The sequence below is a fragment of the Dioscorea cayenensis genome, chromosome 15 (genome assembly GCF_009730915.1).
Source record: "Dioscorea cayenensis subsp. rotundata cultivar TDr96_F1 chromosome 15, TDr96_F1_v2_PseudoChromosome.rev07_lg8_w22 25.fasta, whole genome shotgun sequence".
In the NCBI taxonomy this organism is placed as follows: domain Eukaryota; kingdom Viridiplantae; phylum Streptophyta; class Magnoliopsida; order Dioscoreales; family Dioscoreaceae; genus Dioscorea; species Dioscorea cayenensis.
In genome coordinates, this window is record NC_052485.1 from 17,904,501 (window position 1) to 17,923,086 (window position 18,586).

The following is an 18,586-nucleotide window of genomic DNA, read 5'->3' on the forward strand; positions in this document are numbered from 1 at the left end:
TGTTTTTAGTTAAATTATTTTACTACATTGATTTTGTCACAAATCCATTGTCGTCTAGTCCGGTTAGGATACCTGGCTTTCACCCAGGCGACCCGGGTTCAAATCCCGGCAATGGAATTTTTTTCTTTTTGGGATCCATATTCTTTTTTACCAAATAATTTACTATTTCCAAGGCTTCAATAGCATCCCTTCCCTCCAAATTATTTATTTGCATACCTAAATTGATTTATTTAAAAAAAAATTCACAAAGATAATATGCAATTCCATCTATACCTTATTTCAATTTCCCTATCAAATCAACAAATAAAATTTTATACTAACTCCCATAATGAGTAATCTCCTTCAATTGTATTACAAACCATCAAAGTATTTGCAGCCAACATGAACCATCTAATGCTGCTCTTCAACAAACACAACATATATAACATCTCAACAGGCTCAATCTGCAAGACCTTTCTTCAACTGTATATTCAAATAACCGGCTTTTCTGAGAGGGATATTAAATCACAGCCCTTATTTGCCTGTATATTCAGTGAGTAATACACATTGACATTTGGAAAACAAGCTAGATTTAAGGGATAGAAAAATTCCTATTTTTTTGCTCTTTATGGTTGGAAATTCCCGCTGTGATGATGTTCGTCGACGTGGTGAGTCACAATGGGAATATCCAAACTTCTTCCATCTCCTTCTGGGGAGATCTCTCTGACATCAGCTTCTGTTGCGTCAGTGGACTGGATGTCGCTCCATTCAGCATCACCGATCGAGCGAAACTCAACTCTCGAGTCATTAAGACAAGCTTTATCCACATTATCATCTGATAAGTCCACATGCTTTGTCATAGGAAGTGTGTCATCAGTTCCGGAGCATGACTCTGATCTCTGCTCCAAAACCTGCTTTGTATTGCTCTCTTCTCTACAAAAGAAATGAAACACTAAACTCATACTCTACATAAATTACGTGTTCATACTTGTACTTCCGAGGTACAAATTGAATGCAAGTAATTAAAGAGTACAATGAAACAAATTTAACTGTGAAAGGAAAATGTCATGAATTACCTCTGAACTTGTGATTGCAACATATTCACTAATGCTAGGAGGTCTTCCTTCTCTTTTGCAGCAATGGTTGCTTGATCTGCTGCATCCTTCAATTTAGCCATAGCACTTGCCTCTGCAACCCTGGCCCTTTCTTCAGCTCTGACAACAGCAGCTTCTAACAGCACGGCATGCTCTCTAGCTTTTGCAATTTCTGTACGCCACAAATGTGCCTCCTGAGATGCAGAATCTCTCTGCTTCAACAGATCTTCTTTCTCTTTGCTTAGGGTCAAGACCTTATCCTCAGATTCTTTCAACTATAAAGAAGAATATAAATCCCACAATTCAACAACTTATTAACATAAAACTTCTAAATTACCTGTTTGCTGCAGAATGATGAATTGGCAATAAATCTATATGATGATAAAATAGAAAATGTTTGAAGATCAAGACAAAATTCTCCGGCAAATGTAACATTAATCATAATTGAGATAACCTAAAAGAAGAAGATGTATCCTGTTATGATGCTCCATCAGCATACTTAAATAATCATCTCTGTCATTACTATGTATGGGACATGTTTATTTATTCAGAACTGTGGCTTCTACAGAAGCATACGCATGTTCTTTTCCATCTGCATTCTTTTAAAGAAAATGCTAGGGCCAATCACCTAGTTGAATGTTGAAAATGTTGCTATTGAACCTCAAAAATAAACTTACTAATACTATTCCCTTATTTGTGCCGTAAAAGGGTTTGAAAATAGTTCTTGAGTGCAAAAAATTACCAATAAAGTACTACAAGTAACAACAGGTTTAACTTATGCATATATAGTTAAGTAACATGAAATTCTACTAACAACTATACCATTTATTATTTTAAGCATGGACATCACTTGCTGCCCTTTATTGAAAATAGAGCAGGTAATTTGGGAGACAACACAAAAACTTCCACAAGCTATGCATCATCCTTAGTTTACAAGATAACGAATTAGGTAAGGGAATCATGCTCTAGCAAGTAGAAAACTATTCAACGAGCTCTTTACCATCATTGGTGCTACACCTCCATGTCATACTTTATCAATTTCTTCTTGCAGAGGTCACTAAAACAAATTATTAAAATTGTTGGTCCAAATTAAGATTTCAATAAAAGGAATCACACAAAAACATGGCAACTTTGCAAATATAGAATTGATACCATATGCTAAAGCTCTAAAAAGAAGATTTTTATGCTCATGTTTCACTTCTTGGTTCAACAGTTTTACAGACTATTTCAAAGTAGAAATCATGACATGTTGTGCATTCAAACAGTCAGATCTGCAGGTAAAAGTTTGGAAAAGAACTCTAATTTGCATAATTGAAATGTTAGCTTGAGCTATTTTCAGTTTGGCAAATATGACAACAATAATAAGCTAACTTCAGAATAGGGATACAAAAATCAAAATCATCTGATCTACAAGAATTGCCTTGTAGGAAAGATACCATCAGCCTCTTTATAGTTGCATCTTTCTTCTCATGTGTGTGTTTCAAAGTCTTCAGTTTTCACCATATGCCAATTAATTATTTATGTCATAATTATGAAAAACCAAATATGTTAATTGCGTCACTCTAACTAGAAATTGTCAAGATTTTGAAACACACAAGATAAAATGCACCTTTTGTAGAATAACAATTTTTTCTTTCTCTGCATCTATTGTTAGCCGCTCAATTTCAGCACATGCAAGTCGTCTCTCATCATCCATAACATGTGCAGCAGCTGCAGCAGCTTCAGCGGCTTCAGCAGTCTCTGTTAACTTTTCAGCAATCTCTTTTATGGTTGAATCTCTAGCACGAAGTTCTTTAGCCAGTTGTTGTAGCTCTTCATCTTTCACTCGGAGAGTCTCCTGAAAACAATTATCAACAGCTTAAATCTCCATAGATTAAAAGGATCAACATAAACCATCAAAGGTCGATCCTGGTTCTTATTTGTTGGCATCTAAATCTTTTAGGAGGCAGCATTAAGATGAAAAATGAATGAAATGAATCTCCCTAACTTGATAAGGCATGTGATCATATAGGTTTAATATACTTTCCAATTTTCTGGGGATTGAAAAATGAGCAACATTTTGATGGATTTACCAGAGGAATAACACCAGGAACATAGATGGTTTAAGAGTAGATACAACCTTAACAAGTATGACAGGCTTGCTCAGAAAAGAATGTAAGCATCATCATACCATAAATTTCTTGACGGTAAAATACCACTTAAGTCAAACACCACATACCAAACCTAGTAAAGATTTGAAGAAAAGGCCATAAAACAGCATTTACATGATCTGCTTCATAATTTCTTTATGGAAATAAAGCTTTCACTAAAAAATGCACCTTCATGATTGTTAAATCATCCAATTGACCTTCATTTGGTCTATTGGTAATCAAACCGAGAGCAGCTCTCATGGAGATCTTCATGGCTGCTTCAATTTCTTTAGAAGCTTCAACAGCGGTAGAGTTGGCAGCTGCAACAACAGTAGCAACTGTTCCTAACTTGGCAGAGCCACTCCCACTCAAAGAATTGACAGCCTCTTTGTGTGCCCGTAGTACCAACTGAGTTGCCCTGGTTGTTTACAAGAAGCATAATCATTTTAAACTCTAGAAAAAGAATGCAATAGGGAACTTCAAGAATTTCGTAGCCACGTTTATGTTGTTTTGCAACTGAAAAAATGTTTGTCAGCAATCCAACCATGTCATACCAATTTAAAGCTACATGACAAATGAGAGAGCAAATTTAGCGAGGATTAAAAAAGACCCTCATATATGTCACAAGAAAATTAGACAGTAACTAAATGGAAATTAAAATTATCATGTAAATTATTAATCATTATGAACAACATGATTGAGACAACTGAGTTGATTATTAAGTAGGTCAATATAGAAATATAGAGAAAGTAACTGAAATCTCAACAATGTGTTTCTTAATGCCAGCTGTGCTTAAGAAGCAGCAGAGTTTAGTAATGTATAAAGTCATAGTGCTGGGAGAAGGTATAACTTCAGAAGCTTACTGTAGAGTGGACACCCACGCTCTTGCAGCACCAGGAGTTTCTGCACACAGAAAGTATTCCTTTTTCTGTGGGGTCCCAATATCTAGTTAGGTTGTTAAGAAGCAAGACCAAAATGCTGTTTGGAAACAAGTATATAGTGGTATCTGCAAGTACATGACTCAGCACTAAGATGTGAGAACAGGAACTCAAATCCAATTATGTTAAGGATACAAAAACAGCAGCCGTCATACTTTGGAAGGCCACTGCAACATGTAAAACAAGAATAGCAGCTAAGTAAACATCTATGTCAATATTTCATAACTGACAACAATGCCAAATGGCCCAAATGATTGACTCACTGGAAATTCACTGGGGACACAGTGATTGTACTGTTTGAATCAAAAATTATTGTTCCCTTGACAAGTGCCTCGCTTCTCCGCAATCTATGCCATTAACATGAATTAGTTAACTGTCCATAAAGGGGAAAAATTTAACAACATTATGGAGTTCTAATTTCTCCAAAGCATATAAGATGGGTAATACTTGTATTCCATTTTTCCTGTTGTTGGGTCTAGGATCACCCATCTCTCATTCCACTTCCTCAACTGTTCATGACAAATATGAAAGAAACTGAGTTCAATTTCAAATATAAATACTCATAAATTATAATTCTCATAAGTGCTCTCCATGAAGATACAATAATAAGAACTACATAGGGGGCCAAAGAAATACAACATGCAGAAAGTAAAAGGATTTCCTTGAAAAGCCATTTCAACAGACACTCATTCAAAAAGGGGGATCCTGAAGTAGATAACAAAGTGATCTCAAGAAATTCATACTCCATAAAGGGACAGCGTACAGGATATGTCCTCTTCTTGAAGGGAACAGATCAAGTGTAGGGAGAGATCATTTTGGGTTAAAAACGATATTGGCTGCAACCACTAGAACAACAATAAGAAGCAATTTTGTTGATGAACGACCACCCAGGAATATTAATAAATAAAAGCAGAAAGTCAAGATCTGCATGCAAAATAATGGACACATTCACACTAATAGTGCCAAAATTTTGCTTATTTCCCATCTTTTTCTGTGTTACCAGGTAAAAAGGTCTTAAAAATGATTGCCCACATTTGAGTCAAGCCAATTGAACTAGAAGCAAGTCATTTTCAGTTAAACTAAGACAGACTACAACATTAGAACCTTTTAAGTTCAAAAAGATATTAAAAGATTAAAAAATTTTGTTTGCAACTGTTGACTACAACATGTGCGATTTGCTGTTGAATGATAAATGCATGAGCTGCTATAGAAAAAAACCACTTCAAGGAAAGCAAAATGAACCCCTACAACATCATAAAGGCAAATTGTGGACAATCAAAACCAGCATCACAAGCAAGCATCAAATGTAGACTCAAGCTCAAAATCCATTTCTCATGGCAATGGGTTAAAGTTCATAAAATATAATACAGGGTAAATCAGATTTTTCACTGAATAAGCTTTTTTTCCTTATTCAAAGCAAATGCAATCTCATCACCATCAGAAAGAGTGCTAATCAAAAGAACAGATAAACCAAACATTAACTCCTCCACAAACACTCAAATAAACATACAACATTTTTTTGACCTAATTTTAACAAGCCCATCTAAAAATAAAAACATTTAAGCTCCAAAAAAAAAATCATGAGAAAGAACGCACCGTCTCTGATCGCTTGAGAAGCGGACCCTGCAGTAGATGCTTGCCGGAGCCCGAAGTCAGCTGCCGCTTGATCCTCTCCAAACTACTCTCTGTGTCTCCCAAACTCTAAAACCGACATCACAAACAAAAACCCATAAAAAAATCAAAGCTTTTCAACATCAAAGACACCAGGATCCAAGATAAATCCCAAATCAAACAACAAGGAAGCCACAGGATCAAAATCAAGATAGAAAAACAAGGAAACAAACCGGAGAAGTGCCATTTGAGGCCATGGGGAGCATGAAATTGGGCAGAGGACACGCCAGGTAGATGAATTCGGATTGAATTGGAAGAGATTCGATTGAAAGCAAGGGTTTTGGGGGAGGAATTCGTCCGGAGATGCTGAAGTTGTCGTAGTTTTCGGAAAAGAGGGCTGTTAGGTCTGTTATCAAAGACTGGCAGGTGACGGTTTTATTTTTTATTGTTTATTGTTTATTTTTATTTTCATTTCAAATTTTTTTTTTTATATATATATAATTTTAGCTTAAATTCCACAACTAGTTTGTTTTTGTTTTTTTTTATTTTTAGGATAAGCCTCTCAGCACATTATTTTTTATTTTTTTTCATTATTATTAGTTTTTAACGATGCATTTAGAGGAAGTCGAACCTTAAAAATATTTGAGACAAGAAATGAATCCTAATTTTAGTCCAATAAAAAATATATCGAAGAGTTGGGGCTGGACTAGCTGAAAATCTGAGTTTATCAAAAGCTTGGTCTAAAATTCCCAAAAAATTAGCTTTTTATGATTATATTGGTAATATAATACGAATATGTATCTCGATCCGTTTCAATTAATTTGTATGAATAGCTCTATCCGGTATATTATTTGCGTCTCACTAGAGGCTTGAAAAACAAAGAGAAGATATATATATACGAATGAAAGATCCAACAACAAAAAGAAGGAAAAGGATTGAATAGAGGAATTCCCGAGCATTTGTTATGTTCTGCCTGAAATACAATCATAAAGTTAAAAGTACTAGAAGTTCTCACAATAGATGGAGTTTTTCCAGCTGCTAATAGAGGAAGACCTCCTAGGGAAATTTGTCTCTAGAAATATCAGAAGTATTCCTTCTTTTGTATCGAATCGGTCATAACCGCTACCTACATTCCACAAAATTGTGCACCACAAAATAAGTGGAAGTTCGAATCTACTGATGTTGAAGAATCAGTGGATGAGTTGGGATTATGGGTGAAATGCCACTCCAACCCAGAGCTAGATGGTTCTCCCTGAGGTGACATTGCTTTTCAGGTAAGAAGGGGTAGAGGAAATGCCTAGAGCTAATGTCCGAGTACTAGGCTACGATGCTGGAGTAACCCACGGTAGATTATAAGTAAACTGTTTTTATTTTTATAAATAGTTTTAATTGTTATGAAAAATAAAATAAAATAAACACATTTATATGCAAACAAAGTGAGAATATTTATACTTACGGCCACATCTACAATCTATGTCTGGGGTCTTTGGATGGTAATCCAATGGTTTTTCTATGTCTGAGATTTTACTAACTTCACCTCACCTGGAATAACCCGTTCAATCTCCCCCACTCTATCTCTTATTTTTATTATTTGTGGATGTCTACGAACTTATTCTATTTTTATGTATTATAAATACAAAAATCAAAATGAATATTTAATCTAGACATTTCCACCATTTATTTTTGTTTTGTTTTATTTTATTTTATGTATTTGTTTATTTATCTAATTATTTTTTTATTTTTGGTGAAAAATAACAATTATAACTATTATCATAATAACTTTGTAAACAAATAGTATGATATTATAGATCTAATGGAAGTCCAAATTTGGATCTTTCAATATATATGTTTTATTTATTAATTAACCAAAAAAAACCGGCTGATTAGTTAAAAACAAAGTATTCCTCCTTTATTTTTTTTTATTTCCTTTATTTTTTGTTTTTTGGAGCAACAGTCACTGATTAACTCTGGGTTGAAATGACTCTTTTACCCTTCCCATTAATTGTATTAATAATTTCATCAAACCATCCCCACATCTGCTTGGCATCTTTATTAGAAATCATCCACCACTACAAAGTTCAAACTCACAGTCAGATAGTCACATCACAAACATGAAACATCTCATCAAAACAAAACACCAAACAACAACAAGAACATCAACATCATCAAAAACACTTGATAACCCAAAAAAAAAAGGATCTAATGAATAAGTCCATGGGAAGCAGCAGAGGAAGCACAATCCACAGGCAAGAACCCAATCCTCTCCTTCTCCAAATCATACACAACCTCCACATTTTGCTGCTGAAAACTCCCAAAAACCCCTGCAGGTCCATAACCTTCTCCATCATCCTGATCCATTCTCTGAAATAATAAACATTTGACAACCATCTTCTCTTTTGGAGCACTAATTGCATAATAACAACTCTCTTTAGGCAAAACAAGCTCCACATCATTCAAAAACCTCAAACTTATATCAGGCAACATCGCCCCTGCAACTTCATCAGAAACAGGAACTTTAAAACAAAGATCAAACCCACTTGTCGCTTCAATGTCACTGCATCTCTTGTAACTTATCTTTGAGCTCAACTCTGATAGTAGTTGAGAGTATAGAGGTTCCGGTAGGTGAGTATACGTTGTACCGGAATCAATAAGCATGCCGCCGTTCCCTCCGGAGTCGAAACTCTTCAAGTTTAAAGGCACTTGAAGTTGAAGAGAAGAAGAAGAAGAAGAAGATGAAGAAGAAGAAGAAGAAGAAGAAGAAGAAGAAGAAGAAGTGTTGCCATTGCCATTGGTAATCACTGTGATGCTCTCTAACCCAATGTAGTATAAGTTTGGATATATTGGATTCGAAAGCATGGGAGTGAAGTGAACCCCATCTCTTGAAGTGGTAGCAAGGTCACCAATGATCAAAGGGCTTGTGAAGTTTGGGTTGTTGGAGAGCTTAAACCCTAAAAAGCAATGAGAAAAACCCTTATGGACAAACCCTACTTGAGAAGGAAAAGATAGCAAACCCTTGCCAAACCCTACAAGTCCTAAAGGTTCCTTAAAGGCTGAACTAACACAACCAAAACAAAAGCTTGAGACTTCTTTAAGGTCACCACCACTGCCATGAACCCTAAGTGTGTCTCTATTAAGGCTCCCTATGACCAACCCTCCACCACCATAAGTGTAAGAGAAGGAAGGGCATGGTCTAGGGCATGTGCTCTTGATAATGGTAGTAAGCGAGCAACCGGCGATGGCGCATGGATCGAAAGTGTTGTCGGAACTATGAATGTTGGTGCACAAGGGGCTTGTGCATGTGTCCCTAAAAGATGAAGATGAAAGAGAAGGATAGAATGAGGAAACAAGCTTGTTGTTCATGAAATCATCACATTGCATACATTCAAAGGAGAAATTGCCACAAGGGACCCAAGTGAGATCACTTCCAGTGTCCATGAACACTTGGACAACCTGTGGGGGTGTCCCTAAGTTAAGGGACATTAGGTAGCCATCTTTGAATCCTCTCAATGGCTCAATCATGTCCAAAACTTCAAGAGTTTTCATACCTTTGAGTTGTGATAAGGATCTAGAATGAGTCATTCCTAGGACTATAGAGGAGTGTGTACCCTTAAAAAAGATGGAGCTTAGAATGAGAAGAAGAAGAAGAAGAAGAAGAAGGGATGATAAGTGCCTCATTTTATGAAGGTAAAACATTACAACATACAATGAGGAATAGAAGACTTATATAGCAACAAGAATGAGATGGCATTGCATGTAAATAATTACTAATATACCCTTAGGAAAGTAGGTAAAAGTAGGTATTTTGTGGTGTGTGATAGAGCCCACTAAGGTTCATGGGAACTAGGAATCTTTGGGGAGTTTGGAAAAGGATGTGGAAATAGAAAAAATTAAAAAAAAAAAAAACAAAAAACAAAAGTGGTGAGAGGCTTTTTGCATGCTTGTGATAAGAGAAGAAGATGATTGGGGGAGAGTCCTTGTTTAGGGTCAATTGATTCATATTCCACTCCTTTTAAGTTTAAGGACATGTCCTACATTTGCATGTTTTAAGGAGAAAGCCCAAAAGGAGATGAGAGGACATCACTTTGTGGAGATGATTAATGTATCATAATATCTAGTGAAAAAGTGGGGTGTTCCATTAGCACTTTATATTATATAATTTACATAATAGTTCCAAAGTCAGTTGTATATAATATCACTGTCAAGTGAAGTAATTTAAATGGGTTATAAATAAGTTGATCAGTCTATTTAGTAAGTACTGATTAAATAATCAACTAAAATAAGAGTGTAGTTTGATTCTGTGTTGGATGTATATTAGATTAATTTATTGAACAAAACCATAATAAATAACATTTATAAATATTTTATATTTAAATTTAATACAACTTAATTTATCATCACTTTGAATATAAATTTTCTAAATAACTAAGTTTTAAATATATATAAACACATAACTTAAGGGGCTAATAGTAAAAACCACCATACTTTACCTAAGTTATAAATATATGAATGATTTTTAAAAAAAATTTAAAAATATGTATTTTTTACTGATAAAAAAAAAAAAGATTGATAAATAATACCCCATGTTAATCTACAATACCAACTCAAAAGCAAACAGATAAGAATCACATCAATTTTTTAATTAATTAATTAGATTTACATAATAGTAAAACTAACATTAATAATCTCAATTAATTAATCCAAACATGTATGTGATGAGTGTTCACAAGTTGGGTTTCCCCTATCTGATTAACAAAAATATTGATTCCAATTTTCAACATTCCAAACTCCATTCATTTACAACAGAACAAATAAAAAGAAATAAATCAATAATAACAATGACAATGATGATGATGATGATGATGATAATAACATTAACATTACCATTCCAATTTTCTCATGTTTTTGAACAACTAACTTTTTCCTACAATTCATCGTAATAATATAATATACCAGTCACTTTGTACAGTAAACATGGAAGGAACTAATCAACCCATATATCGGCAAACGACAAGGCCAAAGGGTTCAAGTAAAGAAGAGATTCATGTTTTTCGTCGATGGTTCTTTCATTGTCTCTTAGCCAATGTTTTCCTAAGTCCTTTCAAAATCTTCGCGAACCACATTGTGTTCATGATGCCCAGCACCAACGGTACAATGAAAACAAGGATGTAACCGAATGTTTGCATTTTCTTGATCTGTATCATAGTTTTACCACAAGTTATGAGAATTGTCGTCATCCATTGACATGATTGACATAGTTAGAGTTAAGAGAAACTTTACATGATCATGGTGCAAGTATACATGGTAAAACAAGTAAACGAACAGAAGAATTCTTGCAACCTGCAAGCAGATAAACGATTTAGTTCAACCTCGAAGATGCACAATTCTTTTTAGTTGAAACAGATGATCTGTTGTTTGATTCCATTTGGCTGAAAGCTATTAATTGATGATCCGCTTTAACTTCCTAAACACCGGCAATAAATGCTAAAGCAAACATGTTCATTGTACACAAATGAAAGTCAAATGTCCTATAGCATACATTCGACGAATGAGATTTAAAATGAAACTAAGAAATAAAGAAGAAACATGACAGATAAAAATAAATTCAATTTTGCTCTTAATAAAGACAAAAAAAAAAAAGCAATGCAAAAATTTTAATTACCAGCCATGCAGCAAACATTCCGATACCATTAATAAGATAAGCTTTTGACCGTTTCATACCAGCGTTATCCAAAAACCTGGCGAAAAGAGAAATAAAGTCAACATCCAGATAAATTAAACCCACTGATTTTATTTCAAAGAGAGTGATACAATAAGCTCTAGAAATTCACCATCGAAGATTAATGCCTGGAGTGGTTGTCTCAGAGAGAAGAACCATGAATGTGTATAGCTGGCCTTCTCCAGATAACATGGCATATGAAACCGCAATCAAAGAGAGCAAATGATGGATAATCTGAAAGGAATCAGATTTTCTTTTAATTAGAAAAATATGTGACAGCACCGGTTGGGGCATTGATGGCATCAGAGCCAATAAATCTAAATGAAATAACATTTAATCCATAAAAGAACATTGTGCTGATAGAGTACACTTACATACTCCATTCCACCAAGAGAAGGGTATAGCCACAGTATCATTGCGAGGTCGCAAATGAAGTATCCAGCAGAAACCTAGAGAAAATATGATTATCAGTCACAATACAAGATATGAAAAATGCACTTACAGAGAAATTAGACAAGGTTTACTCTTGAATACATGAAAGAATAGTTACCCCCAATGCAAAAATAGAGAGATTTGAACTTCGAAATGTCACAAATCCATCAAGGCGGTCAGAATATAGGTCCGAGAAAAAAACTAGGTATGATGACATAATTGTGATAAAAACAGCATGAGCAGTGGACATTCCCCTGCGAAAAGAATCCAAAACAAATCTAAGTTAAAAGGGATAAAATTGTTTACTAATGATAGAGTGTGGTTTCTCACCGGTTGCTCCACTCGATGCGTTGAACTTTTGTGAGGGAAGTGTATGCTTTAAAATATAATGAGCTGATTAACTGTGTAAGATCATATGCCTGAAACAACAGAAAGACAGATTGTTGGAAAAGATATTGAATTCAAAAATTCTAGGAGAGACATCAAACATGGAAAATGAATTCCCCATATAAAGGGCAATAGAATGTACGAGATAGGGCAATGCATGAAACACATAGGAAACACTAAGAAAAGAAATGGATTCAAGACAGTAAAACTCAAACAACTTTTTATGGTTCTCTTAATTGTATAGTTCAACAGTCAATATTTGGCACAGATGAATAATAGAAAAATAGTTGATTTATAGAAGAGGTTCATATTTTAAGAATATTTACAGATGCAGAACAAAGAACCCACAGACAAAAAAAAAAGGAACAACAAAAATAAAATTGTTCAGATATTCTGTCAAACTGAAAAGGAAAATGCTTGATCATGATGCTGACAGACTACAATATTAATCACCATGCAATTGTTTATATGCATTAAAATGCTTCACAAAATTCAACAAATTTAAGCAGAAAAAACATGAGAGTTTAACCATTTTTTTTCCTTCACATAACATTAAGCATGCTTTTCTTCCAAAAAAGAATAGGAAGGAAAAAAAATTTCAGATAAATTTCTTGCAGCATCATGTTCTACATCAAAGGCTAGAGACATGGAAAAGAATTGATAGGATATGGATCTGCTAACAAAGAATACATAAACGTCTGCCACCAGATCATGTGTAATTTCCTCTGTTTTTCACCACAATCACTGCAAATTCTTCTAATAAGATGACTCACACAATTCAATGCAAAAAATCTTCAAAATAACAGAAGACAGAAGAAACATACCATCTTACACATGACTATTCCACAAAGAACAGAAGTGTATATAACACATGGATCTGCTAGCAAGTAGTCCCGAAGTAGTAGCTCTGCCTGGTATGTGTAAGATTTCATTGCCATGAATGAAGTCTTGGAAACCTGCATTGAAATATATATATATATATATTGATGGATAGATCCCAACAGCAAACCCATAAAAGGAAATTCAGGAAATTTATTGTGGAATAGAGATGAAAGAATATTTCTTGCATTGACAACAAATTTCTCAGCAGTAACTTTCCATATGAATCAGATACTAGAGAATCAGGTTCTTAAGTTGTAAAGCTCACTAATTAGACAACTAAAGACTACAAGAAACTAACTTTAAAACCATTGATGCAAGAAATTCAAAAGAACAGGAAAAAAAATCGTCTTGAAACCAGATACAACTACTTTGCAAGAATCTCTTTTCTGTGAAAATGTCATATGGCAATAAAAGTCCACCAGAACTGTTGAATATGTCAATTCAAAGAAAATGCATCTTATACCCATATTGCACTGCAATCCCAGGGCAAACATGCATGTTTATAATATTGTACCGTAACACTAGATACAAATTTTTTATCAGGCACCTAGCGAGTGCTCATTTACGGCACCTTAGATCAAACCAATACACAACATTGTACAATTTCTTGAGTAATCATTCTAACATCTTCACGATTATATGATCACATACTAACAAGATATGCAGAATGCATAAAACTGAATATAGGTACGCCTATCTCTTCGCTTTCATTCTCTCTTGGTTGCACCAAATGCATACCATTACCTCAAAATTAAAAGCATGCAAATAAACCAGGAAAAAAAAAACTTGCCAAAGAACATAAGAAACCCTAGGATGGAGCAACTCCATGCTCTTGTTTGATCAGAGAGAAAACAAAAAAACAAAACAAAAAAAACCCACACGAACCACAAAAAGTACATACAAAAAGCAAAGAAAAGGAAATTAAATCAACATGCTCTTGTTTGATCAAGACATCTTCTTTCATTTGTTTATCCACCTTATTTTCTCCAATCCACCAAACAATCAACATAATTTCCCATTTCTCTGTTTTCTGTTTTTCACCCACATCCCCCGATCCAAACTCTCCTCATAGAACCAACACCTTGAATTTCCCCATCCCACACAAATCAAATCCATCTCCCGAAAACATAAAACCAAAAACTTTGAACCCCAAAACAACAGACCGACCCACCAATGCACCACAAGCCCCCAAACAATCCAACACAAAACAGAAAACTTAACAACCCAAAAACAATCAAGAATCCAAACAAAAACCATTACAAAGAACAGCAACACCACCACCACCACCATCTCATCCAAGAACAACATCAATAATTCACAAGCCAAAACATTGAAACACCAAGAAATCCTCACTGGCAGGGATGTATATGCAAAGATTGTACCTTTCCAGAGTTAGAGAAGATTGAGAACAGAGAGAAGGAAGGAGAAGGAGGAGGAGAAGGGTTTGATTGTGGTGGTGATGGAGTTGAGAGGGATTGCGCGGCAAGTTATCAGAGAGAGTAAATGATCTCATTCACAAAAAGGAAAGCCTTTTTCAATACTGACAAAAGTCACAAAACTCTCTTCTCTTCTTCTTTCTTCTTTTCTTGTTTTATTATTATTATTATTATTTAAGTTCTGATAATTATCTTATATAAAAAACATATATACATACATATCTAGAAGGGAAAGTAACAGGAGGCCCTTCCCAATCTTTTAACTCTCTGCAAAGTCCTTTAACTTTTTTAAATCTAAAAAAAAAAAAATTCTTATTTTAAAAATTTATACTTATAAATTAAAATTAAAATTTAATGCTATGGCTATTTTCGATATTTTATTAAAATATTGATAACATGGGAACATATGAGAAAGATTCATAAAACAAAAATTTAAAAATAAATGATCAGAATGAAAATATATATAAAGAATTGAGGTTAATGTTATGGTTATTTTCGGTATTCTATTAAAATATTATTAGCATAGAAACATATTAAAAAATCAAAACAAAAAATTGAAAAGCAAATGATCACAATGAAAATATAAGATTTACAGCTAATGTTTTGGCTATTTTTAATATTTTATTAAAATATTGATAGTGTGGAACAGAAAATTTTTAAAAACAAAAATTTAAAAAGCAAATGATCATAATCAAAATATATAGAGAGTTTTTATTAATTTTTAATATATATATATATATATTTCTTAATTTGCAGAAATTTTTGGTTTTTCTTTTTGTTTTATTTATATTTTTGCCCTCGTATATTATATTAGTAAGTTTAAATGTGCTTTTTGGATTTTATATTTGATTTTGATATTTGTTTATTTAGTCCCTGTGTTATGTAATATTGATTGTGGTCCTTGTGGATCGAGAAAAAAAAATATTTATTTTAATTTTTGGTGTTAACTCAATGTATACTTTTACGTATAAAATATGTCAACTAACAGGTTTATTTTAAGGACAAGTGTTCACAAAGTTATTTTTATTATATATTTAAAGATATTTTAAAATTATAAACCAGCTATTAATATAGCAAATTTTATCTTAATAATAGAAAATTTATATATTAATAACATGGAACGAGATAAGTATTTTATAAATTTTTAATAAATTAAATCAATAAAATTTTTATTAGTAATCAATTAGTATTTATTTAAATTAATATATAATTTAGAATAGCAAAGTTATCGTATAATAAAATTTAAACTTCTAAATTTTGATTTTTTTTTTAATAATATACCCTTTAATTACATGTAATTAGAAAGTGACGATATTTTGTAAGGACATATAATACAAAAGAAAATTATTATCAAATATTTAAAGCAGGAAGCCCCACTACTAACAACAAGAATAAAAGGTATAAGAATATCAACTTGAAACTCCCATTAAGAGAAAAGGAATAGTTGCCTTATTAATATACCAGTTACTTATGTCTCCAATCTAGTTTCTATTCCACTTTTCATTTATTTGAATTATTTAAATGATTTGGGACTTTATCCAAATTAGTAGACAAGAATTGAGAAGATAGGCATGCAGAGTAACGCTTTTCTGTCATCAGCCCTATGCTTATCTATACCCTCCAGGGGATTTGTCTAGTTTATCGCTTACGCCTCGGGCAGAGTATAGATATATCGTAAATATCCGACTACTCGTTAAATGCTTAAATTATATAATCGCATAAAAATTATATATACAAATTGATTTATATAAAATATCGAGTTGATTGATTTTCATTAGTAGTCTATTTAGAGCTCGACTGTAACTTTCTACCTTTTATTGTTTATGTTTAACTATCTTGCTTTTTATTTTAAAATTTTTCAAATATATCTACTATTTATATTTTATATAGTTTCAAATTTTATAAATATTTAGTGAGATTTTGAATAGAAATACAATTGTAAATTAAGTAATTTCATAAAATTTATAAATTAATTGATTAATTTATATATCCGAATTGATTTTTATTAGCTTTTCTTTATTTTTCGAGGGATGTTCTTTATATACACATCCTATAATTTATTGAGAATAAATTATTATCACATTATTTTTATTTATTTTATAATGTTTAATTTTTAATTTAATTATGATTCAAAAATATAAACTCAAAAATTCAATTTCGATAATATTATGCTTTATCAAATATAAATATATTAAATAAAATTCAAAATAATATATTAAGAGAAAATTTAATATTATTTTCAAACTAATCACCATGAAAATAGATCTTTAGGTAAATTGTGGGCAAATATTTGAGGATACTGTAAAACCCTTACCATTTTTCAAATAATAAAGTGCAGCTGGGTAGGAGATCTCTCTTCCCGACCCATACTCAACTCGAAAAATAAAGTGTAATGCCCTTATCCGTCACCTGCCAAAGATGGTATACTAGTCGGGTGAGGCGCATGATTGTCATATCTAATCCAAATCCAATGTTTGAAAATATTTAGTTTAGCTTAAAATTTTAGTTATTATTTTATTTAAGGTAATAGTAATAATTAAGGTATTTATATATAAAAATTAGGGTTCAAGTAATTAGAAATTTAGAGCGAAGAGTTAAGTTTCTATTTCCTTTTCAAAACCAGTTAGAAAAGTCTAAAACTTTTTATTTTTAACTGACATTTGATTCAATGATTTAGATTAATATTTGGAAATTTGTTGAGTTAATTCTAGCCATTTTATATTTATCTATTTATTTATTTTGCATGTTTGATGTTATTGAAAAATTTTATACATCTAAAACTCACCGATTTCAGACGAGGTCTTAAACTTTAAATCAGTTTGGATGAGGTATTGAGAGCACTATAGCCTTGTTTGGATTAGCTTCTGAGAAACCTAGAAGTGAAACTACAAAAATATGAAAACACTTTTTTTTTTTCAAAAGCTCGTTATGTGATGCTTATGAAAAAGAATAGTTTTTAAAAAAAGAAGTTTTGAATAACACAATTACTTAACTGTTCTCATGAAATAAAGAAATGACCCTAAGTTTTTAAAGCTTCCTCTCCAAGCTGCATCCCAATCTGTTTTATCTGCCTCCAAGATTTGAAGGCCTCCCCTCTTGTCCATTCTTGCTCCCCATCGGGTGATAAATGCATAATACTTAGAATATGACACTCAGTGCATACTTATCCTGTTATGACTGCTATTAAAAAGTTTTCTATGAATGCACATCCAAATAACTTACAAATATAAAAAGTTATTTTTAGTATTAGCATATTAAACCAACACACACTTTACTCTAAAACACTAAAAGTCCATTTTACTAAACCGAAAAATGTATTTTTTTGTCAATCCAAACACAACTCCGTGATATAAGTGGAGAAACATTAAGCAGGTTTTTTATTTATTTTATTTTTATTTTTACGATATAATAAATTTGATCTCAAAATTATTTACTTAAGTGGGATTGGAAATCACCTTGGTAATTTTATACTGTCTATTATTTCTCAATAAAAACTACCGTACCAAGTCTTTAAGTGTGTTTTCAATGTCATGTTTATTTGTTGGAAACATTTAGATTTATATTAATTAAATTATTTGCAATGGAAATGATTGATTTATAAATGGGTCATATTGAGATAAGATAGAAATATATAAAGAAAATAAATGCAAAAATAAATTTGTACCATTGCTTAAAGAGACCCTTATAAAGCAAGGATGGAGGGCTTGGCAAACCATCCACATGACTATTTCTAGTCTGTTTATTGAATTTTGATTATTATTATTTATTTAATTATTTAATAGCCAAATTTACCTCATTTTCGATGAATTTGTTCAATTATTTTATTGTTATAGTTTTTAGTAAAACAAAATACAATTAAAGAGGAAATGCTTAAACAAAAGTTTATATTTACATACATCATTATAAAAATCATTTCTTTTATTAGTTTTTATAATGAAGATACCAAGTCAATATAGTTTTGTTATGATAATTTATAAACTAG

The 18,586-nt window shown here is 32.4% G+C and overlaps 3 protein-coding genes and 1 non-coding gene across 5 annotated transcripts; 1 reads left to right on the forward strand and 3 right to left on the reverse strand.

The window, feature by feature from the left end:
• The first annotated feature begins 43 nt into the window (after positions 1-43).
• On the forward strand, positions 44-117 carry TRNAE-UUC. Its single transcript has one exon. It is a non-coding gene; the product is annotated as a tRNA-Glu (tRNA).
• Positions 118-291: 174 nt separating this feature from the next.
• LOC120277377 (switch-associated protein 70) lies at positions 292-6,175 on the reverse strand. The gene is made up of 10 exons (XM_039284195.1): positions 5,985-6,175; positions 5,737-5,841; positions 4,588-4,649; positions 4,404-4,487; positions 4,276-4,307; positions 4,066-4,147; positions 3,392-3,620; positions 2,683-2,910; positions 1,056-1,348; positions 292-912 (listed from the first exon to the last, which is right to left on the reverse strand). Exons 1-10 carry the CDS (start codon positions 6,015-6,017, stop codon positions 606-608), a joined length of 1,455 nt encoding a protein of 484 aa, XP_039140129.1. The 5' UTR covers positions 6,018-6,175; the 3' UTR covers positions 292-605.
• A 1,775-nt stretch (positions 6,176-7,950) lies between these two features.
• Positions 7,951-9,270, reverse strand: LOC120277748 (probable aspartyl protease At4g16563). Its single transcript, XM_039284593.1, has one exon. The coding sequence runs from the start codon at positions 9,268-9,270 to the stop codon at positions 7,951-7,953; it is 1,320 nt and encodes a 439-aa protein (XP_039140527.1).
• A 1,329-nt stretch (positions 9,271-10,599) lies between these two features.
• On the reverse strand, positions 10,600-14,730 carry LOC120278128 (TLC domain-containing protein 4-like). Of its 2 annotated transcripts, XM_039285047.1 has the most exons (9): positions 14,551-14,730; positions 13,111-13,242; positions 12,230-12,318; positions 12,018-12,153; positions 11,842-11,916; positions 11,580-11,701; positions 11,411-11,486; positions 11,029-11,088; positions 10,600-10,943 (listed from the first exon to the last, which is right to left on the reverse strand). In XM_039285047.1, the coding sequence occupies exons 2-9, from the start codon at positions 13,222-13,224 to the stop codon at positions 10,815-10,817; spliced, it is 801 nt and encodes a 266-aa protein (XP_039140981.1). In that variant the 5' UTR covers positions 13,225-13,242; positions 14,551-14,730; the 3' UTR covers positions 10,600-10,814. The 2 variants fall into 2 exon arrangements, with proteins under 2 accessions (XP_039140981.1, XP_039140980.1); XM_039285046.1 differs by lacking the exon at positions 14,551-14,730 and having other exon boundaries at positions 13,111-13,248.
• Between the last annotated feature and the right edge of the window lie 3,856 nt (positions 14,731-18,586).

Excerpts from the sequence above, each read along its gene's own strand:
- LOC120277377 (XM_039284195.1), bottom strand. The coding sequence starts at position 6,017 with ATGCTCCCCATGGCCTCAAATGGCACTTCTCCG. Across the intron at positions 2,911-3,391 it reads ATGATTTAACAATCATGAAG|GAGACTCTCCGAGTGAAAGA; the intron begins GTGCATTTTTTA and ends AATTGTTTTCAG. Across the intron at positions 1,349-2,682 it reads AAATTGTTATTCTACAAAAG|TTGAAAGAATCTGAGGATAA; the intron begins GTGCATTTTATC and ends TCTTCTTTATAG.
- LOC120277748 (XM_039284593.1), bottom strand. The coding sequence starts at position 9,270 with ATGATTGAGCCATTGAGAGGATTCAAAGATGGCTACCTAATGTCCCTT.
- LOC120278128 (XM_039285046.1), bottom strand. The coding sequence starts at position 13,248 with ATGCAGGTTTCCAAGACTTCATTCATGGCAATGAAATCTTACACATAC. Across the intron at positions 11,917-12,017 it reads TCTCTATTTTTGCATTGGGG|GTTTCTGCTGGATACTTCAT; the intron begins GTAACTATTCTT and ends TATTTTCTCTAG. Across the intron at positions 10,944-11,028 it reads TATACTTGCACCATGATCAT|ATCAAGAAAATGCAAACATT; the intron begins GTAAAGTTTCTC and ends ACTATGATACAG.